This window comes from Meriones unguiculatus, chromosome 7 (assembly GCF_030254825.1).
Source record: "Meriones unguiculatus strain TT.TT164.6M chromosome 7, Bangor_MerUng_6.1, whole genome shotgun sequence".
Classification (NCBI taxonomy): domain Eukaryota; kingdom Metazoa; phylum Chordata; class Mammalia; order Rodentia; family Muridae; genus Meriones; species Meriones unguiculatus.
Genome location: NC_083355.1, coordinates 22512359 through 22534091, shown reverse-complemented (window position 1 = coordinate 22534091; position 21733 = coordinate 22512359). Strand labels below are relative to the sequence as shown.

Genomic DNA, 21733 nt, shown 5'->3' with positions numbered 1-21733 from the left:
GGACAATGTCTTGAGTATTCAAAAATAAAAAAGAGAATCTAGTCAGAACATACCCTCTCTCTTCTGAATCCTTATTAGAGTGTGTGCTGAGTAAGTTCCAGCTCTGAAACTCAGGATGGTGTTTATGCTGAAGGAGTCTTGTGAGAAAAGAATGGGAAGGCTTTCTGGTCCAGTTTTCTTCCATTTATGTGTACCATGAAGAACATTGTTCTGTTCCCCATTCACAGGTGTCTAGGTGAATAAAGATCTAGTCAAACTGCTCCCTTGGAGCCTCTGCCACAGAGACTCCACCCTCTTCCTTCCATCCCCACAATGCACTGCAATCTAAGCTCAGAACAGAATGCAGACTGTTGACTCTTCTCTAATGGTCTCTGATACCACCTCTCTTGTTTTCATTTAGAGGGGGGGGGGAGAAGTGTTTGTCCTGTGCAACAGCCCCCAAGGAGGTCACCAGAAAACTCTGTGAAGTCAGTTCCCTCCTGGTTTCCAGGAATGGAACTCATATGTCCCCAGGCTTGTGGCAACACCTTTATCTACTGACTCATCTTGCTTGACCAGTTGTTTTGAGTTTTTGAGAGGGCATCAAGCTTTCATGGGCTTTCCTGGAACTATATAGCAGGCTGACTTCCAACTAATGACAGTTCTCTCAGCCTCGTAAGTGCCGGGATTACTTGTGGGGAGCTTTGTGACTGTGTGTGTACATTACATTCTTTTTTTTTTTTTTTTCAAAAACAAACAACAACAACAAAACATTTCTGCGGCTGGTGAGATGGCTCAGCTGTTAAGAGCACTGCTCCTCCAGAGGTCCTGAGATCATCCCAGAAACCACATGGTGGTACCCATCTATAATATGATCTAACGCCCCCTTCTGGCATGAAGGTGTACATGCAGAAAGAGTACTCATATACATAAAAATAAATAACTATTTAAAAAAATTTATTCCCGGCAGTGGTGGCACATGCCATTAATCCCAGCACTCAGGAGACAGAGCAGGCAGATCTCTATGAGGTTGAGGCCAGTATGGTCTACAGAGTGAGTTCCAGGTCATCTAGGGCGACACAGGAGCATGGGGCTTGGGAGAGATCCCAGCCTGCTTGTGGAGGTCAGAGAACAGCTTGTGAGACTCTCTCTTCTACCACAGTTCCCGGGGATCGAACTCTTCACACTTGGTGGCAAGCGCATTTACCCCCTGAGCATCTTGCTCACCCACATTACAGTACCTCTTCCTCCCTTCTCCTTCTTTTAAGACAGGATCTTTCTATATAGTTCTGGTTGCCCTGGAACTTGCTCTGTAGACCACACTGGCCTTGAACTCAGGGATCCGTCCTCACCCCCCACCCCCAGTGCTGGGATCAGGTGTGCGCCACTACGCTGGGCCTGCTGGGTTTTTCAACAATCCTATATGTACTGGCCCTGAGCAGTATGCAACAGCAGGCTCCTAGTACTAAATTTGATTAAATTTACACAAATATGCTCTATACCCCAACCCACTTCCAGGCTGCAGAGACAGTATGCCTATACAAAAACAGGGAATTTCGGATGCCAAGGGGTTTGAACTCAGTTTATTGTAAGCCCAACAGGCTGGCTATACCAACACAGCCTCCTTCTCTTCTTGGTGGTGGAAGAACCTGGCGGGCGTTGAGAGCGCGAGCCGGACGGATTTCAAAGGGGACCTGACCAGCGCCGAGTCCGAGAGTTCGTCGGGGAGAAAAAAAAAAAAAAAAAACAACAAACCGCCCAGCAACTCGTGACGTCATCCAGATCTGCGCTCCGATAGGTCCTCCCAACCTACGTATTAGAGTCTGTGTTAGGTTGGAGTCTAAGGGGACCTCTCGCGGACATCCAAAGATACGCACTCCGGAGGAAGATAAAATCACCACTCTTTCCGCCTCACAAATTCCTGCGGACTCCTCCCCCGTCCTAGAAGATCCGCCTCCACCGTGCACCTCGGCTGTTGATTTCTTTCCCCTCCCTGGACTCGGCCATCTGCTCGCCGGGCCTGGCATTTCCCAGAAGCCCCAGCGCCGGGAAGGAGTTTGCAGCTGCTCGGTCATCGTGCGGCCCGACGCGAGCCCGCGCTGGTGTGCAGGCCCAGCTCTGTGCCTGGTCTCTGGTGTGAGGGTTTACGCGAGGCCCCTGCCTTGGTCCCCGGACTAGGCCGCGACCCCGGGAGCCATGAAGCAGGAGGGCTCGGCGCGGCGCCGAGGCGCCGACAAGGCAAAGCCGCCGCCGGGAGGGGAACAAGAACCGCCGCCGCCGGCCCCCCAGGATGTGGAGATGAAAGAGGAGGCAGCAGCCGGGAGCGGCTCGACGGGGGAGGGAGACGGCAAGGCAGCTGCGACCGAGCACTCCCAGAGAGAGCTGGACACTGTCACCTTGGAAGGTACGGGAGCCCGCATCGGGGACGTGCCGCGATCACGGGTGACAGCGGCCACGGTGATGTGACTTCTCCCTGGGACCTCTGCGCAGCCTCCACCTACCTCGTTTCCGTGTGTTCGGTCAATGGGGCTGGGGTCGGAAGTGCCCGCCCCACCACCCTGACGCTCTCGACCCCAGCGGGCGACTGAACCTGTTCTCCGGGCTGCGGACTGCTCTCCTCACACTCACTCTTCTCATCCGGGCTTGCATCTTGTTCTCACCGAGCCTTTTCTTCAGCCCTTCCCACTGATCTACTCCATGTACACCCCATCCGACCGATTCTAGCGCCTCCGAAATGTTACAGATCTCTAGAAATCCGCGTTTGTATCTGTGTCTAAAGAGGCCAGGGTAACAGATTACATTGTTTAAGAGTTTATAAAAGGGTTCTGTAGCTCTAGCTGCCTTTAGCGAACTCCCTCGGAGAGCCATTCCTACCGTGGGTTGCTTCCTTACTTCTGTAATTGAAGTATATAAACTGGCCCGTTGCTTTGCGCTTTTCCTCTTTCTTAAGGTCCTTACCTCTCCTTTCCTAAAGAGTTCAAGCACATAGACACTTTTGCTTCTGATCTCTCTCTCTCTCTCTCTCGTTTATAATGCTTACCTATGGTCCCTTCGCCTATAAGCCAACACCATCCCCATCATTTTTTTTTTCCGAAGGCCAGTTCTCAGGGTCCTATTGTCTACTCTGAAGTTGCTCTTTTACAATTCTCCCGCTTGGTGTGTTTGAAGTGGGTGAGGCGAGACTTCTCACACTGATCTGCAGGTTTCAAAGTTCTGGCACAAGTAGGACTGGACTCTTCACCGAATTTCTCTCTCTCTCTCTCTCTCTCTCTCTCTCTCTCTCTCTCTTTGCTCAACTCTCTCTCTCTCTCTTTGCTTAACTCTCTTTACTTCAAAACATGGAGATAAGCCAGGTTATGCCCTGAGTGGTACTTTTGAAGACGTTTACATGGAGTGCATTAACTCTTAAGAGTTGGCAACAAGATCTGTATACAGTAAAGGTCTTCTTACCTGAACTACAAGTTGCCAGTGGTGGAGATGTCACTTGCCTGATGTCCGCATTGCCTGAGTGTGTGCATGTGTGTGTTATAAACATTTCATTGTGGTTTGCATTCACTGTAGAAAATGTGGAACATGTGAGAATTTTAAAGTAACAAGGAGAAAATTTCAACCACGGTTAATATGTTTTCAAACCGTTCCATAATTGAAGTCACTGAAGTATACAGTTTGGATTGGAGTATTAGTATGTAAAGACGATATCTTTTTTTTTTTTTTTTTGTCTTTTTTCATTTAACATATCCATGAGCATAGGGTTCAATTTATTCAGAAAGTATTTGTTAGCTACTTAGTAGCAATTGGGACTGTAAACCGTGGAATCAGTTTCCCCATTTGTGTGCATGAGATTAATAGCTTTAGCTGTTTTGTTGGGTTCTTGTGAACACTAGAGTGTGTGAACTGTGCTAACACATGGTGAGCCCTCCATAAAGAGTAGCTATTCTTTTTTATAATAGTTAGTATCACAAGCACCCATTGTTAGCTGGGAAATGTGACCAAGAAGCTGATAGTTGATTGCATTCTCTTTCTGTTATTTTTCAAGACAGGGTTTCTCAGATAGCCAACGCTGTCCTGGGACTCGCTCTTTGGCCAGGCTGGCCTCAAACTCTGCCTGCCTCTGCCCACTCCTTCACCCCCCTGCCCCCGCAGCTTCTGGGATTAAAGGCATGTACCACCACTGCCTGGTGATTGCATTCATCACTATTCCCAAGTTTTTAACCTACTTTTGTAGGTTTAAATGTAGCTTCCCAGAATTGATATGCAAAAAGGGTAAACATGTCTAAATTTAAATTTGAGTGTGTGTTTTACCTTTATATTTGTGTCCCACCTGTATGCCGTGTCCACAAAGGCCAGAAGAGGGCATCTGATCCCCTAGAACTCTAGTTATGGGCAGGTGTGAGCCGCAATGTAGGTGCTCGGAAGAGGCCCTCTGGGAGAGCAGCAAGTGCTCTTAACCACTGAGCTAGCTCTTCACCCCATTTCTGAAGTTTTTTATGTTGTCCTAAAAGTCTGATTTACAGTAATGAACGTCCTTTTCCCTTTATGGTTTCTAGTTTTCTAAATATTGCTACTTTGGTAGTGTTAAAAAAAAAAAAGTTTCCATTTTCAGATATTTGGATTTTGCCAAAATACAGTGTCCATGTCCTCTAGCGGTTTGCAATCTTCTGGTTGTGTTCACACCCACTGCTGTTTTGAAGTTACGGCAGTTACATGAATTCTTTGTGAAGTGAAATGTTAATCTGGTCATACTTGTTGCACGTTATCTTCCAGAAGGTTTTTTTTTTGTAGCTACCCTGATCATGTGTGTGTCTCAGGTGAAATTTCTCCACTGTTTATGAAGCCCTTCCCTATTTTGAGCTCTGATAAATTTCCATGTATTTCTTCTACTTTGTTTCTCACCTTTCTTCTTTTCTACACCTTTATCCTCTACCCTGTCCCCTGCCCCAGCTATCTTTTTCCATGTTTCCTGGTTATGTCTGAAAATTGGTGTGCTGCTTCCATAAATAACTGCTTAACTCTATTGGGCCCAAAGGGGTAAATATACCTACCGCCCTGTTTGTAAGATGCTCCGTGGAACCGCTCCCCCAAAATGGTGGGGAAGCAGGAGGAATTGGATGTAACGTCTTTTTCTTCTCCGGTCCTCTGCAGATATCAAAGAGCACGTGAAACAGCTAGAGAAGGCCGTTTCGGGCAAGGAGCCTCGATTTGTGCTGAGGGCGCTGCGGATGCTGCCATCCACCTCACGCCGCCTCAACCACTACGTTCTGTATAAGGCCGTGCATGGCTTCTTCACCTCCAATAATGCCACTCGAGACTTCCTGCTACCCTTCCTAGAAGAAGTGAGTGGGGCCAGCACCAAGGGTGTCTGATAGGATTTGCAGTGGTCCCAGGTGTGGTGGCGTCATCCTTAACTCAAGCCTTCTGTGAGACTGTTGAAGCCTTTACTGTATTCTGTTGTCAGCCTCCTTGACCCTCCAGGAAAAGGACTGTCTTTAATTCTGTATCCTCAGCACCTGGCAAATTCTTGGTGCACATTAGGCACTCAATAAATGCGTTAAAATATGTAGTGAGTGCCCAGTAAACTGTTGGTGATTGATTTGGGTGCACTTTCCCATGGTACCTCTGTCTTCTCCTAGCCCATGGATACAGAAGCCGACCTACAGTTCCGTCCACGCACAGGAAAAGCTGCATCAGCACCCCTCCTGCCTGAAGTGGAAGCCTATCTCCAGCTGCTCATGGTCATCTTCCTGATGAACAGCAAGCGCTACAAAGAGGTACCCAGGATGCAGTGGGAGTAGTTACATCTCCAGTGAAGTAGAGGGGGTCGCCGTGAGCTATCTCTCCTACTTCCCCAAGCCAGGCATGACGGTGCCCAATTGTAATCCCATTGCTCAGAAGCTGAGACAAATAGAAATCTGGGGTCAGCCTGGGCTTCATAGCGAGACTCTGTCTCACATTTGTACAGAGTAAACTTTTATAGATCTTTAAGAATTGGCAGTCAGTAGCTGGGGGTCGTGTCGCACACCTGTAATCCCAGCGCTCAGGGAGGCAGAGGCAGGTGGATCTCTGTGAGTTCAAGGCTAGCCTAGTCTACAAAGCAAGTTTAGGACAGCCAAGGCTACACAGAGAAACCCTGTCTCAAAAAAACCAACAAGAAAAGACTGGCTATTACCATAGGTTGTCTATTGTCTACTAACGCTGCTGAGCTCGCTGGCCAGGATTTGTGACGCTGTTTTGAAAAACCAAAAGAAAAAAGAAAGAAATGGCAGCCAGGCAGTAGTGGCACATGCCTTTAATCTCAGGACTCGGGAGGCAGAGGCAGGTGGATCGATATTGGGCACATGGATACGCAAATAAAAGTAATAATTTGGGAGGGGAGGAGAGAGGGGCTTATGGGGGGATATAAAGTGAATAAAGAGTAATTAATAAGAAAAGAAAAAAGTAATAATTTTTCAAAATTATATTTTTAAAAAGCCAACTCTGTGAGGCCAGAGAGATGGTCCAGCTGTTAAAGAGTGTGGGCTACTGTTGCAAAGGACCCAGGTTTGATTCCTAGCGCCCATAGGGCAGCTCACAACCATCTATAACACCAGCTCCAGGAGATTCACATCTTCTCGCTTAGGCACAAGGCAGGCATATGGTGTGCTTAATATAATTCAGGCAAAACACTCATACACAGAAGAAAAATAAAATCAGAACCTCTCGCTTCCAGCTGGAGGCATTTCCTTTCACTGTATACAGTTGGGGGTTTTTCTGTACATACCCAGAAGGACGTGTTCCTTGCTCCAGCACAGATACCATGCCTGCTAGCAGTCCTTGCCACCCTAGATTCATCCATAAACCACCAGTATGCTTTCTGTCTTTATTTAAGATTTGCTCCTTGTACTTAATACAAAGTTTGAAGATTATGCACAGGGTAATGCCATGCATGGGTCAATCAGCATGTCACTCTATTCGTTTTTGTTGTTGTTGTTATTTGTTTATTTTATTATATATATAGTGTTCCCCCTGCAGGCCAGAAGAAGATACCAGATCTCATTATAGATGGTTGTGAGCCACCATATGGTTGCTGGGAATTGAACTCAGGACCTCTGATAGAGCAAGCAGTGTTCTTCACCTCTGAGCCGTCTCTCCAGCCCCTTATTTATTTTTATTAATTACAGTTTATTCACTTTGTATCCCAGCTGTAGCCCCCTTCCCCCATGCCCTCCCAATCCCACCCTCCCTCTTCTCCCGGGCCCCTCCCCCATTGTTGTTGTTGTTGTTTGTTGTTTGACTGAAGATGTACGTGCTAGTGCCGGGCGGGCACTGTGCCACTGAGCCATAGCCCTAGCCTGACGTTTTCATCTGTTCTGTTTTGGTGTTTTCTTCTATAACCCAGGCTGGCCTGAGACGTGCTGTGGTCTGGCAAGTGGGATGACATTTTTGTGACTGGTTAATAGTATGCATTCTTCAGCTACCAAGAAATACATGGGTTGTTTTGAATGATGCAGATACTAGCATTTGTCGGTAGGCTTTTGTGTGCAGCTGTTTCCAGTTCTCTTGGAGCAGAATTGCTGGCTCACTCTTTGACCTTTGGAGGAATTACCACTTGGTCCTCTTTTGCCCCAACCCCACCAGGCACAGAAAATCTCTGATGACCTGATGCAGAAGATCAGCACTCAGAACCGCCGAGCCCTGGACCTTGTAGCTGCAAAGTGTTACTATTATCACGCCCGGGTCTACGAGTTCCTGGACAAGCTTGATGTGGTGCGCAGGTATGGGTAGCCAAGGTCTCTGTGGGAATGAGAGCCCTCATCATCACTGTGGGCCTGGAGAGTGAGGAACTGGTAGATGGAAGGTTTTGTTTTAGTCACTGTTCTATTGCTGTGAAGAAACGCCATGACCAAGGCAGCTCATAAAAGAAAACATTTCACTGGGGCCTTGCCTGTGGTCTCAGAGGTTTAGTCTGTTGGCATCACGGCAGCAGGCATGGCACTGGCAAAAGAGCTGGGAGCTACATCCTTACTGAAGGGGGTAGGGCTGCCATGGGCTTTTGACTCCTCGGTGATGTAATTCCTCCAACAAGACCACATCTACTCCAGGAAAGCCACACCTCCTAATCCTTCTAAGTCTTTCAAATGTGCCCCTCCTTGGTGACTAAGCATTCAAACATATAGGGCCTGCAGACTACCGGAGGCCAGCAGGTAATGAGGGCATTACCTAACATGCCCTGAGCTGTGGGAGTGGTAATTATGGGGATATCCTCTGGCTTAACTGAACTGCTCCTTGGCTCTTTCCGTCACCTCACTGCAAAGGAAGATTGGAAGGACAAGCTAGGAATATTCAGAACCTACTACGGCCGCTCCCACCCCTCACCCCTTTAGGAAAGGCCTCTCAGTAGTTGCTGAGAACTGAACTGGCCTGCTCTCCTCCTTTCTGAGCCTCACCTCTCTACAGCAGGTCCTGTTCTGTCCTGAGCATACCGGACATACTTCCTTAGAGCCTTTGCTCTCTCCTCCCACCTGGAACCCTCCCCACACACACACTTACACATACACAAGCACAATTTCTTTTTTCCCCGGACTCAGGGTTTCTCTGTGTAGACCAGGCTGGCCTTGAACTCACAGAGATCCACCTGCCTCTGCATTATAGGCATGTACCACCAGAAGCAGCATATAAACCACATTCTTTTTTTTGTTTCACATTCTTTTTTTGTTTTTGTTTTTTTTTGAAACAGGGTTTTTCTGTGTAGCTCTGGCTACCCTGAAACTCGATCTCTAGACCAAGCTGGCCTTGAACTCTCAGCAGTTCAACTGCCTCTGCCTCCCAAGCGCTGGAATTAAAGGTGTGTGCCACCACCACCCAGCCATAAACCGCATTGTTAACATAAGCCCAAGTTCTGTCCTCTCTGTAGTAGGGCCAGACTGTAAGTGTATATTTGGTAAACAACTCTGGTCAGAGTTGTGTTTTGAGAGTTTTTATTGTTTGTTTTGTAGACATGGTCTCTCTGTAGCCCAGGCTGGCTGTCCTGGAACTAGACAGGTAGACCAGGCTGGCCTGAAACTCACAGAGGCCCACTTGCCCCTGCCTCCTGAGTCCTGGGGTTCAGGGTGTGCCCCACCATGCTCAGCTTTTTTCAGTCTTTCTTTATCTTCGAGGCAGGTTCATTGTGTCACCTGTCACCCTGACTGGCCTGAAACTCTTTGTAGATCAGGCTGTCCTCAAACTCATAGACTTCCCTGCCTCTGCCTTCCAAGTGTCAGGATTAAAGGTGTGAACCACCAAAGCTCCCATGGTTTGAGAGTTCGGTGTCCCTTTGCTCTCTTTCTCCAAGCTTCCTGCATGCGCGTCTGCGGACAGCCACCCTCCGGCACGATGCTGATGGGCAGGCTACCCTTTTGAACCTTCTGCTGCGGAATTACCTTCATTACAGCTTGTATGACCAGGCTGAGAAGCTCGTGTCCAAGTCTGTGTTTCCAGAACAGGCTAACAACAATGAGTGGGCCAGGTACCTCTACTACACAGGTAAGCAGGGGTCCCCGCCCACAGAGCAGGAGGTGGCGCAGGCTTTTTGGGGTTGGTCCATTTGGCACAGACAGCACTCATCCCAGATAGGCTCCTGAAGGACCAGGAAGAGGCTTGGGCTGATTGGTATAATCTAGGCCCACACACGGGAAAATCTACAGATCGTTAGGCAAGCAAGAGACCGCAGTGTTCCCAAGCTAAGGTGTTGGAGCAAAGAGGGCGTGGTGTGGAGGACGCCACTCTTGACCCACTCTGCCTTCCTCTCCGTACCCCAGGGCGAATCAAAGCCATCCAGCTGGAGTACTCTGAAGCCCGGAGAACGATGACCAACGCCCTTCGCAAAGCCCCACAGCACACAGCTGTTGGCTTCAAACAGACAGTAAGCCCAGTTAACTTGTCATTTCCCAACCCCTTTCCCGATGGCGTATCTGACACCCCTTGGGTCTGCTTCCCTGTTCTGGAGCTGGAGCCCCTTGACACAGGCTTTTCCAGCTGTGCATGTCGGAGCGGTCAGCCGCACTTCAGCTCCTCTGCTGGCTTACGTTCAGATGAGCTTGACGTGTTCCTGACTCCCAGCACCCCAAACAGTTATCCTAGACGTGGGCCTGGGTTGTGTTGCTAGGCCCAGGCTTTTACTTGCTTCCAAGTTCCTGTCCGGATGAGTGTTGTCTGTGGCCAGGAAATCCAGAAAGTCTCATAACTCACAGAGCTGAGGAGCTCAGGGGACCTAAACCTTGGCCACTTGAGAGCCTCAGACATGGAATGTCTTAGTTGACTTTGGTGCTCGGCACCGTGAGTGACAAGAAAGGCTGAAGAGGACCTCTCCCAGCAGTGGTGTTCAAAGAGGGAAAGAATGTTGTCTCCAAGGACCGTGGTCCTATGTTACGGACCAGAGCCCGGCCTGTGTGCCTGCCTCAGCATGGTGCCAGCCTCCATCGCCCCCTTGTCAGAGCGGGTGAGCATGGTCGTGATGGTCAGTGTGCTGGAGAGCCTGGCGTTTCTGTTCAGGAGTTGGAAGTGGGTCAACCTGGTTTTAAAGAATAAGAAATCTGCACGTGCCTTTAATCCCAGCCCTCAGGAGGCAGAGGCAGGCAGATCTCTGAGTATGAGACCAGTGTGGTCTATAAAGTGAGTTCTGTCCTGTCTCAAAACAAACAAACAAAAAAGAATAAGAAATCTTAAATGTGAACTGGTTTTTGGATTATTAGAATTTTCACACAATGTATAGGCCCTCGGGACAGATGAGAAGCCTGGCAGGCTGCTTACAGTATGAGTCACACCAAAGTTTCCTTTAAAAGTCACTGAAAGGCAGGGGTGGTGGCACACAGTAATCCAAGCAGCTGGGAGGCTGACGCAGAAAGGTGGCAGGTTCGAGGACAGCCTGAATTACATGCTGTAAGACTCAGTCTCAAACAACAAAATTCACTACAAATACAGATAATGAAATAATGTGTTACATGCTGACGGAGCTCCATGGGGTAAATCTAGTATCTCAAATAAGATGGAAAAGTCCATGTTTCCTTGTGGTGGTATTATCTGGAGCATGATGGAGCAGAAGGTCAAACTGAAGTCTTTGGCCAGTGTTCAGTGATGAGGAAGGCTGGGACATCAGAAGGGGAATGTGTGTGTTTAAGGAGAGGAGGACCTGCCCCTGCCATCCTCTCCCCTCCCCAAGAGGGGCACAGCTGGACACCCAGGCACAGGCAAGTTTGAGGCCAACTGAGCCTGTGGAGCAAGACCCTGTTTGTAAAGTAGTTATGGTCTGCTCTGTGCCTGCAGGCTCTGTCTCTCCATTCCCCTCTCCCCAAAGACAAGAGTGTCACTGTTGAGCCCTGGCTGGCCTGGAACTCACTGTGTAGACCAAGCCAGCCTCCGCCTCCTGAACACTGGGATTAAAGATGGCGCCATCATGCCCGAGTCTGCATTCTAACTGTTGCCGAGCTCCCAGTGCTGCTGGGACACTGGGGACTGACTCATTTGTTTAGGGACAGATAAATGCCACTTAGCATCCATCAATGCAGCTGCCTTCCCACCATAAACCCCAAAAGACATAAACTTTGGAAGTGGATCTGGGAGGAGTTAAGAAAAGGGAGTGGGGGTGGTGGACATGATCAAAATACATTATATGAAATTTTCAAAGAATTAGTAAAAATAAAAAGTAAGAAAAAAGCACATATATTGAGCCAGGCTTCATGGTGCATGTCACATTCCAGCCCTTAGGAAACTGAGGAAGGAGGGTTCTTCAGTGCTGGGCTGAACACTAACACCGCACTGTGTGCTCCAGCCTCGGCTCCCCCCCCCTTACTTTTTGGGTTGTTTGTTTGGGGGGGGGTGTTCATGTGTTTGAGACAGGGTCTCTACATAGTCCTGGCTGTCCTAGAACTCTCTATATAGACAGGCTGGCCTCAAACCCACAGCCCTGTCTCTGCTTCCCATGTGCTGGGATTAAGGGTGTGTGCCACCATCACCTGGCCCTTTTTTTTTTTCCAAGATTTATTTTTATTTAAATGGGGGGGGGGCCTGTCTGTCAGTGTGTGCCATGTGTTTGTGGGTTCCCATAGAGACCAAAGAGGGTATCAGATCCCCTGGAGCTGGAGTTACAAGCAGTTGTGAGCCGCCATGCGGGTTCTGAAAACCAAATTCCTGCCCTCTTTGAGAGCAGCGGCATTCATAACCGCTGAGCTGTCTCTGCAGCCCTCTCCTCCTTTAACAGTTACTTCATTTGGTTCATGTGTGTGTCTACGTGCTTGGCTGTGTACACGTCACAGTTTTGCCCTCCCTCTTCCTCGGTCTGTCAGATGAGATCAGGCCCCATTCCTTTTTCCCCCACACCTGTGCTCCATGTCACTCCCCCCACCCCCGTGCAGGTGCACAAGCTTCTGATTGTGGTGGAGCTCCTGCTGGGGGAGATCCCAGACCGCCTGCAGTTCCGCCAGCCCTCCCTCAAGCGCTCTCTCATGCCCTACTTCCTCCTCACCCAAGGTAAGGCTCACCTCCCAGAGCCCTGCCCTGTGGCCTGATGGGTCCACCATTTCCACCAGCTAACCCACTCCTGCCCCTTTGCAGCTGTTAGGACAGGAAATCTTGCCAAGTTCAACCAAGTCCTGGATCAGTTTGGGGAGAAGTTCCAAACAGACGGGACCTACACCCTAATTATCCGACTGCGACACAACGTGATTAAGACAGGTGCGGCTCTGGGTCTCGGTGGGACGCAGACGCCTTCTTCCCGGCTAGGCAGCCTCGTGGGTGGGCGGGTGGTGGCCTGGCCACGTCCACCCGACTCCTATTGCCGTCCCTGCCCAGGTGTGCGCATGATCAGCCTGTCCTATTCCCGCATCTCCCTGGCGGACATCGCCCAGAAGCTGCAGCTGGATAGCCCAGAAGACGCAGAGTTCATTGTCGCCAAGGTGGGGCTGGCTCGGGAGCCACAGTGGTCGTTACGGGGCAGGAGTAGGAGGGAGCTCGCCAGAGGTTCAGCAGTGACCCAGTCTCTTCAGGAAACGCCAGTAACTGTTGCCAGAAAGAGAATGAGTTGGGCGTGAGCGTTAGCCCATCTGACAAGAGGTGACCTTTCCTCCCTTTGGGAGCCCACAGGCTATCCGGGATGGTGTGATCGAGGCCAGCATCAATCATGAAAAGGGCTATGTCCAATCCAAAGAGATGATTGACATCTACTCCACCCGGGAGCCTCAGCTGGCCTTCCACCAGCGCATCTCCTTCTGTCTGGACATCCACAACATGTCTGTCAAGGTGAGGTGCCCCGGCTGCTGATGAGGCTGCTGACGAGGAGGCTGCTGGGTATTGGGACCCTTTCTCCCAGAGCCTCAGGAGGCCTAGCCTCATTGGCCGATCAGTACCTACCTCCTGGCCTGAGTCTAAAAACCCCTGCTGGGCAGCAGGGTCATAGGGACAAAGGACTCAGCCAGGGCTCCACCGCCCCTGCCAGCCGGACCATAGGCCAGGGAGGAACAGTTCCAAGTTTGCGAGGTCACCTTGCTGCCTACACCAGGGGTTGCCGAGACTGAAGTCACTCCTCACGGTGGAGCGGTTGGCCGGGCTCACCTGTGTAAAACGTGAGGTTTCCTTTAGCTCACAGGAAGTTCTAACCCTTCTCTGCGTAGCCACTGAGTTTGGTGCTGTTCTGTCCTGGATGTCTTCCTTAACCTCAGGATAGTGCTGCCTTCCTTAAAATCTGCCACAGCTCACTGTGCAGATTCGTGAGGCCCTCTGTGATCTAGCCCTTTCTTTCCTCATCTTTAATATCAGGGAGTAGAAGAATTCACTTCTAGATCTGTTTGGTGGTGCATGCTTTTAATATCAGCCCTCAGAGGCAGAGGCAGAGGCAGGTGGGTCTCTGTGGGCTGAAGGCCAACCCAGTCAACACAGTGAATTCCAGGCCAGCCAGGGCTATGTAGGTAGGGGGTAGCTAGGTAGATAAGTAGAGAGAGATCGCTTCCCGCCTAGACAGGAAGGTGGCCATGGCCCATCACTTCAGACCTTGGTGTCTGAGCCATCGGGGTGCATGCCAGTGATTCCTGCTCTTCTTCCTTCACTTGCTTTTCAGGCCATGCGCTTTCCTCCCAAATCCTACAACAAGGACCTGGAGTCCGCAGAGGTGAGCGAGAATGAAGGGTGGATGTTTTCAGAAGAGAAGCAGGGAAGGACCTAGCGGGCAGGGCCGCCCCTACCTTAGGTGAAGCCATCAAGTCTTCTCCCCGCAGGAACGGCGGGAGCGGGAGCAGCAGGACTTGGAGTTTGCCAAGGAGATGGCGGAGGATGACGACGACAGCTTCCCTTGAGCCAGGGCCTGGGGAGGGGTGGGCTGAGTGGAGACTGGCTCTTTGTCTTTTCCCTCAGGGGTCCCCTGCCCAGGAAACTGGCCTCCTTTTCCCACACAGCTCACAGACTGCATATGTGCAGGAGTCAGGGATGCTGGGAGCCAACCATCCCCCTCTTGCTACCATGCCTCTCTGTGGCTGGTGACAGCACACTGTGGGCAGGAGAGCGGCGGCAGCCTCCTGGAAGCAGGGTCCTGCCTAATGGTGGTGTAGGCAGCAGGAGGGGCAGACAGGACCGTGGATTAGGGTGTGGACTAGGCCTGGAGTTGGGACATGTTGGGTTGTATGTTTTTGAAGCTTCAATTATGATTTTTAAACAATAAAAAGTTCTCCAAAGCTCCGTGTACACTGTCAGTTCCTGTGCTGCACCCAAGGCTGCGGAGGTGAAAAGCCCAGGTGGCTTTCTTTTTCTTGCTGTCTCAGCTGCAAGTGTGATCAGGGTCCAGCGTATCTGCAGGGAAGGCAGCCAAGGTGAACTGACCTGAGGTCAAGGGCCCTGGTGTGGGGTTGTCATGTGTGGGGCACATTGATGAGTGTCCTAAGCTCCTCCGCACCTGTCATGTGAAGGACTACACTCTGGCCTCCTGCTCTTCAAATCAGGAGCCTAAGCTTCCAAGAGGCTCAAAGGGGCGAACAGAAAGGGAAGTTGGTGGCAGAGTGTTTGTCTAGCATGCACAGAATTCTGGGTTTGATTCCCAGCACTGCACAAACCAGGCCTGGTAGCAAGAACCTATTCCCCAGCAAACCAGGCTCCATGAGGCCCTGCCTCAGAAAAGTCAAGAGTGAGTGAGCCACCGAGCTCAGTGAGTGCAGGGGACACTGAAGCCTGGCAGGGTAGGAACAGCACTTTGCCCATCAGCCCTGGGGAGTGGGAGATGGGCTGCTCACTGAAAACAGAATTGGGGGTCAGGAGGGGCGCCCCGGCCACACCCAGTGGCACATGGCTGGGGATACACCGGCACCCTTGTCAAGCGTCCCAGCACTGGTGGCAAAGGTCCCCCTCTGGGTCAGTTAGGCCTGTGCCCCTGGATCACTGCACATGCCCTTTGCCCCAGCCAAGCTCTCTAGTCCCTGAGACACCTGGCATTCTTGCCTCTTGCTCTCCAGCATTGCTTTCCACCTTACCCATGTGTCCGCCCCACCGGCATAGATCTATGTCCCTGCACAGGGTCACTTAGGTTTTTCTGAGGGGATGGGTGGTGGGAGAGCCTTGTCTTGCCAGCCAGTCTGTAGGCTGGGCTTTCTCGCTCCTAACGCCTGGCATGGCATTTGCGCAGGTTAAAGTTTGCTGGGGAAAGCACACTGTCCCGCTCGGCCTCTGAACGTCTGCCCAGCCCCCGTGTGACTTATCCAGGGGAAAGAGCCATTGCTCTTTGATCGTTTTCCCCCCACATCACATAGCCCAGACTAGCTTCTGACTTGCCACATAGCTGAGGATGACCTTGAACGTCTCTGTTTTTATTAGCATGTATCAGCTATACATAACAGGCTTCACTGTAACCTTCTCATAGAGCATTTGTTACGTATTTTGACCATATTAGTCCTACCCATTACCCCTTGTTTCCTTCCTGCTGATTCTCCTCATAGGCTTTTCTTTTGTTTGTTTTGGCGATCAGTGAACCTCCTTAGGTTTCCTTCCTAGCCCCCTCCCCAGTTTTCCAAGACAGGGTTTCTCTGTGTAGCCCTAGCTGTCCTGGAACTAACTCCCTCTATAGACCTCAAACTCAGAGATCCACCTGCCTCTGCCTCTTGAGTGCTGGAATTAAAGGCGTGTGCTACCACCGCCTGGCTCCTTAGGATTCTTACAATAATGTGGAGGAGGAGTTACTACAGCCACGCGTGGGTACCTTGCCATGGCTACTGAAGAAAAAAATTTCTCCTCTCCAAGTTACCATAAGGTGCTTATAAATCCCCTGTTGGGGCTAGGGGGTCCTCTTCTCTAGTAGGATGTTGGCAGGCCAAGTCTCATGCGGTAACCAACTTGGCTTTGAGCTCAAGTGCAATGGCCATGGTCATGCCATTTCCAGGAAGATGTCCTATAACACAGCACTCCCTCCAGTTCTGTATTCTTTCTGCTCTCTTCCACAAGGATCCCTGGCCCTCGGATCCAGCTGTCACTTATTCTCAGCACTTTGACCAGTTACGAGAAATTACCCATGCCCACTACAGAAGAAGCTCCTCCAAGCAAAGCTGACAGTATGACAATGATAAACATGAGTATTCAGATGGCAACTGGACCAGCACACCATGTGTATTTATCAGAACAAGAGCAGGAGCTTCCCTGCTGGGGCCCATGACTTCCCAGCCATAGACACTGACCGTGATTTCAGCCCTAGAGCGGACCCCCTCCTGCGGAGCAGGCATCCAGTTCAAGCAGGAAGCCATTGGTTACCTGTCTAGACCTGGCACTATTGCATGCCAGAGGCCCTGGGTCCCGGCCAGTCAGTAGAGTAACATGCAGACGCCATGGCTGAGTTAGGCAGTGGATGACAATTCTCTCGGCAGCTTGCACACCCTGGGGTCTAGCCAGGAGGGGAGAAGCTCTGGGATCAGTTCCGGCGTGATTTCTCTGTGTCCTGTGTCCGGAGCCTGTGGTGTCTCAGGCAGCAGTGTCTTACACCTCGGAGTTCTGGGTGGCAGCTAGCAGCAGTGGCAATTGCTTATACTATTTTGGGGGCCTTAGGGCCCTCCCAAACCAAGTGTCTGGTTCTGACCCTCCTGCCTCTACTGCCCAAGCGCTGGGATGACAGGTATGAGCCGCCATGCCTGTTTTAGGCAGAGTTAGAGATGCAGCCCAGGGCTGTGTGCGCTAGGCAGAGTACATCAGTAAGCTACATCCCAAACCCTGCTCTCGGGTCTCCATTCTCCGCTGCCCAAGCTGTACTCTCTCCAGAAAGTGCAACAGAACAAGACGGGCTTCGAAAGACCACCCACCTACCAACTAGTCCTGAGACCCCGGGCGAGGTCTTCCGCTGTGTCAAGGCCGCCCCTCATCTGCAGCCTGCCTACTGGTTGCCAGGACGACAGGATGGCAGCATAACTATGATCCTGGTCATCTCACGATCACCTCCGCCAGTGGTTCCCCAGCCTTCCTAAAGCCGTGGCCCTTTAATACAGTTCTTCATGTTGTGGTGACCCCCAACCCTAAAATTATTTTAGCTGCTACTTCATAAGGGTAATGTTGCTACTGTTAGGAATTGTAATGTAGACGCCCGATAGGCCACGCCTGGGGGTCGAGACCCACAGGTTGAGAACCACTGATCTGATCTATGAGGGTGACAGCTGTTGCCAGTCAACGGGTTTGAGAATGAAATCTCACAGACAAATGTGGCACACACCTTTGATCCCAGTGCTTAGGAGGCAAAGGCAGGTAGATCTCTGTCCAAAGACAGCCTGGTCTACAGAGCGAGTTCTAGGATAGCCAGGGCTACACAGAGAAGCCCTGTCTTGAAAAACAGAACAATACAAAACAAAACAAAACAAAAAAAGGAATCTCCTGCCCTGCCCTCCCAAGCAAAAAGTTATCTAGGACATGGCATGTTATCATTTTGTCCTGTCATGGATGTCCATGGCCACCAGAGGGCACCCTAGCCCCAGAGATGGCCCAGCCCAGTCAGCTAGGCATCAAAAGATGACTATGTTCCTTGGTCCAAAAGGTGGGGGTGCAATAGTTCAAAAAGTGAGATGCAATCAGTCAGGTAAGGGAGCCCCTCCTCTTTAGCCAGTCAAACCCTGGGTCGAGAAAGAGGCTGGGGTAGCCCTCAACTCTACCACCTATGACTGGGCAAGGCATTTCCCTCTCTGGCACAGTTCACAGGGCTGAAAGAGCCGAGGTCTCTTCCAGAGCTAACACTGGGCAGAATTCTAGGAGAGACTTCTCCTTTCTCTCCCCAGCCTGCATCCACTCAAGCCAGCTCACACTTCTGCTTGCTTCTACGGAGCAGAGACCATCACGACAACGCGCGTCCCAGCCCCTCATGGCAGATGCCCCAGACTCCGCTATGGTAGGGTAACATGCCAGGAGAGTTATGCAGGGAAGCCGAAAGGCAAGGTCAGGTGAGCAAAGAGCCCCAGAGGGTCTTGATTCATTCAGGACAGACATCCGGTTTCCTCTGGCCTCTCTGCCGGGATCCAGGGGCTTAAAGAAATGAGTCATACATAGTCGGGGGGTATTGGGGAGTTCCCAGCTTATCAGCCTGGGACAGGACACCCTGAATGCTGGACCATTTGGTTTTTATCCAAATGTGGGATGGGCACAGACAGCAAGACCCTAGGGTGCCATCAAGGGCTCCTGGCACTGCAGGGGGCAGCTGCCTGGGAGCTCAGGGGTATGAGAGGAGGAGGACAGGTTCTTCCTTCTCTCTCAGAATGTTTGCCCCAGGTATGGGTGGCTTGAGAATCACAGAAGAAGGGGCAGAGTGGGGCTACCCAAGCCTGTTCACCAGAGAGACAGGAGCAACCGTGACCTTGGGCCTGCCACCTCCCCAGGGTCTGACTGAGTTCCCTCTGTCCTCCAGGGCTCTGTCAGCTTCGGCCTATTCAGATCAAACACCCTGGAGCAACTCAGGCCTGGGTGTGGCTGAAGGGGAGGAAGAGAGTTTGAGGGGGGGGAAACTAGACGTCAAGGAAGGGACAGAGATTCCCCGATTTCACAAAACTTTCGCAAACAGCCTTTCCCCAACCCCCTGCATTGTCCTGGGCGATAGACAAATTTGCATAAATCCTGGGAAGTTATTACTAAGCCTGAGTTGCCCCAGCTCCAGGTAATTTCCTCCCGGGCCTTGATGGCTTTATGTATAAAGGCCCCCTGGAGCTGGGCCCTGGCAGAGCCTGGAGCTACAGCCCAGATCACCCAGAACCCATGGCTCAACTTTCTGCCCAGAGCCGCACAAAGCTGATGGGTGAGTGCCCCGATTACCTACCTGCCCTGGGTGTGGAAAGGAGGGAGGCTGGAGCGGCAATTGTCTCAGACCCGTCTGTCCACTCTCAGCCCTACAGCTGCTGCTTTGGCACAGCGCACTGTGGCCAGGACAGGAGGCCATTCCCCTGGTCTCCGTCAGCCCTCTGCCATCATCCCCGCCTTTGCCCCGGGCCTTCCTGCTGAAGTCCTTGGAGCAAGTGAGGAAGATTCAGGCCAGAAACTTGGTGCTGCTGGAGCAGCTGGTGAGTGAGGCTGTAATGGGTAAAAGGGCTTCAGGGAGGAGGGGGAAGTCGAGAGCAAAGGAAGGAAGTAGGCTAGGGATACACAGCAGTGATGGTGTTTGCCTAGTGGGCACAAGGGCCGGACTGCACCCCCAGGAAACACTGAGGAAGGGAACACAGGGCCCGAGGGGGACAAGGTAGAAAGAGAAGAGACAGCAGTGGGACCTCTGGTTGGGGCAACGCTTAGGGAGCTGAGGAGCCAGATGGACAGAGAGAGAGAGAGACTTGGGCTGGAGAAATAGCCTGGCCTAGGCGAGTGCCCATCCCTCAGTATCCTTCCATCTCCAGTGTGCCACCTACAAGCTGTGCCACCCCGAGGAACTGGTGCTGCTCGGCCACTCTCTGGGTATCCTCCAGGCTCCCCTGAGTGGCTGCTCCAGCCAGGCCCTGCAGCTGGTGAGTATTTGGAGAAGGGGGACCAGGAGGAGGGCCTATATCCTAGTATTGGGGCTCCTCAAGAGAGGGCGTTTCCCATTGCAGACTGCCTAACCTTCCTGTTATCCCCAGACAAAGTGCCTAAGCCAACTCCACAAAGGACTCTTCCTCCACCAAGGCCTCTTGCAGGCCCTTGCAGGCATTTCCCCTGAGCTGACCCCCACCTTGGACATGCTGCAGCTGGATGTTGCCAACTTTGCCACCACCATCTGGCAGCAGGTAAGGATCATCTGGAAGGACAGGAGTCAGGAGAGGGTCGGGTCATTGGCCCCTCAAAGACTATCTTCTCAGAGGCCTGTATTTGGGAGGACGATCCCCCAGCTCACCCCGCCTCCTTCAGGCAGGAAGGAGGCATCAGATCACTGGGCTAGAAGCAGGCCAGGCTGGCGTCTTGGTTCTGCTGTTACTGTTATCAGTGAGCCCCACAGGCCAGCTCCCCGGCGCCCCCTCACCTTTGGTCAGGCAGGACTGCTCCTTGACTTCATCTCCTCCCCACAGATGGAAAGCCTGGGGGTGGCCCCTGCTGCGCAGCCCACCCAGAGCACTGCCATGCCAACCTTCACGTCTGCCTTCCAGCGACGGGCGGGAGGCGTCCTGACCACTTGGTACCTGCAGAGCTTCCTGGAGGTGGCTCATTCTGCTCTGCAGCACTTGACCTCGCCCTGAGCAAAGCCCTTTCAACAGCCAGTTTATTTATCTATTTAATATTTATGCTTATTTAAGCCTATATTTAAAGACAGAGAAGAGAGACTGGAGCTCCAGGCTTCTCGGTCCTTCTCTCCACTTGTGAGTTTGGTTCTCCTGCCTCGTGAGCAGTGAGAGAAAGCTCTCACGTCCTCCCGTGGAGGACAGGAGGGAGCTGGGTAAATACCAAGTATTGACCCCTGATGTTGATCCAGGACCCCAGTTCTGTGGCGGCACCCAAAAGAGCCACAGTGAGTCCCGCCTCTCCGAGGCACCTAGCTCAGGGGGCCCAGGCAGCTTAAGGAGGTCTCCCTTTTGGGGGGACAAGACAACCCTGTTTAATATTTAAACAGCAGTGTTCCCAAACACTGGGTTCTTGCATCCTTGGACAATCAGGCAGCAGGTTTCTGTCCGTGCAGGAAAGAAGTCCCTAGAGAAACAGTGGCAGCCAGGTCTGGCTCTGGAATGTATTATTTTTTGTAGGGCCTTGCAGGCCTGGAACTGAGGGTGTAGGAGGGAAAGGGTAGGAGCCCTGTGGGGAGGGTACGGCGTCGGGGGAGGCCGACCTGTCTACCCCACTTGCTCATTGTTAACCAACTTAAGGGTAATAAAGCGTTTGTATCCAATAAATGTCTTTCTTCCTTCTTGGGCTTGGCTGATGCGTGGCCAGGGGCTGCTGAGTGGCAAGGGAGGCCAGAGGGAGGGAAAATGGTGCTGGAGAAGGGCGTTCTGGCTCACCTGACCGGTCTTCCAGGTGCCACTCTGTACAGCTCTGAGCTCTGTGACAAAATGGCCACACTGTCCCTGCCTCAAAGCCAGCTTCTCAGGGAAAAGAAAACGAAGAGGGACCATGAGTCAGTGGGAGAGAGGAGGCATGGGGCTGGGGCAGGCTGAGCTGCAGCCAGGGCAAACTGGACATGTGCACAGGACTGGTCCCTTTACCACCTATGAATGTCCCTCCACAAGGCTGCCCACCCGGCAGAAGGACGCCATGACTTTGACAGGCAGAAAACTCAGTTCAAGGTGATCCCTGGATCAGAACTCAGGTTCTGGGTTGCCTGGCTTTCCCAGCACGATCTCAGAGCTCTAGCTCC

At 51.6% G+C, this 21733-nt stretch overlaps 2 protein-coding genes across 2 annotated transcripts; both read left to right on the top strand.

Annotated features, from left to right (window-relative positions):
- Positions 1 to 1997: 1997 nt before the first annotated feature.
- On the top strand, positions 1998 to 14654 carry Psmd3 (proteasome 26S subunit, non-ATPase 3). Its single transcript, XM_021653423.2, has 12 exons — positions 1998 to 2383; positions 5122 to 5312; positions 5610 to 5747; positions 7594 to 7730; positions 9290 to 9480; positions 9756 to 9859; positions 12348 to 12462; positions 12547 to 12666; positions 12784 to 12887; positions 13075 to 13230; positions 14045 to 14095; positions 14202 to 14654. Exons 1-12 carry the CDS (start codon positions 2176 to 2178, stop codon positions 14277 to 14279), a joined length of 1593 nt encoding a protein of 530 aa, XP_021509098.1. The 5' UTR covers positions 1998 to 2175; the 3' UTR covers positions 14280 to 14654.
- Positions 14655 to 19111: 4457 nt separating this feature from the next.
- On the top strand, positions 19112 to 21251 carry Csf3 (colony stimulating factor 3). Its single transcript, XM_021653418.2, has 5 exons — positions 19112 to 19219; positions 19309 to 19481; positions 19809 to 19916; positions 20028 to 20174; positions 20454 to 21251. The coding sequence occupies exons 1-5, from the start codon at positions 19180 to 19182 to the stop codon at positions 20619 to 20621; spliced, it is 636 nt and encodes a 211-aa protein (XP_021509093.1). The 5' UTR covers positions 19112 to 19179; the 3' UTR covers positions 20622 to 21251.
- Positions 21252 to 21733: the final 482 nt, after the last annotated feature.

Excerpts from the sequence above, each read along its gene's own strand:
- Csf3 (XM_021653418.2), top strand. The coding sequence starts at position 19,180 with ATGGCTCAACTTTCTGCCCAGAGCCGCACAAAGCTGATGG. Across the intron at positions 19,220-19,308 it reads GAGCCGCACAAAGCTGATGG|CCCTACAGCTGCTGCTTTGG; the intron begins GTGAGTGCCCCG and ends GTCCACTCTCAG. Across the intron at positions 19,917-20,027 it reads CCAGCCAGGCCCTGCAGCTG|ACAAAGTGCCTAAGCCAACT; the intron begins GTGAGTATTTGG and ends TGTTATCCCCAG.
- Psmd3 (XM_021653423.2), top strand. The coding sequence starts at position 2,176 with ATGAAGCAGGAGGGCTCGGCGCGGCGCCGAGGCGCCGACAAGGCAAAG. Across the intron at positions 12,888-13,074 it reads CAGAGTTCATTGTCGCCAAG|GCTATCCGGGATGGTGTGAT; the intron begins GTGGGGCTGGCT and ends GGGAGCCCACAG. Across the intron at positions 13,231-14,044 it reads TCCACAACATGTCTGTCAAG|GCCATGCGCTTTCCTCCCAA; the intron begins GTGAGGTGCCCC and ends CTTGCTTTTCAG.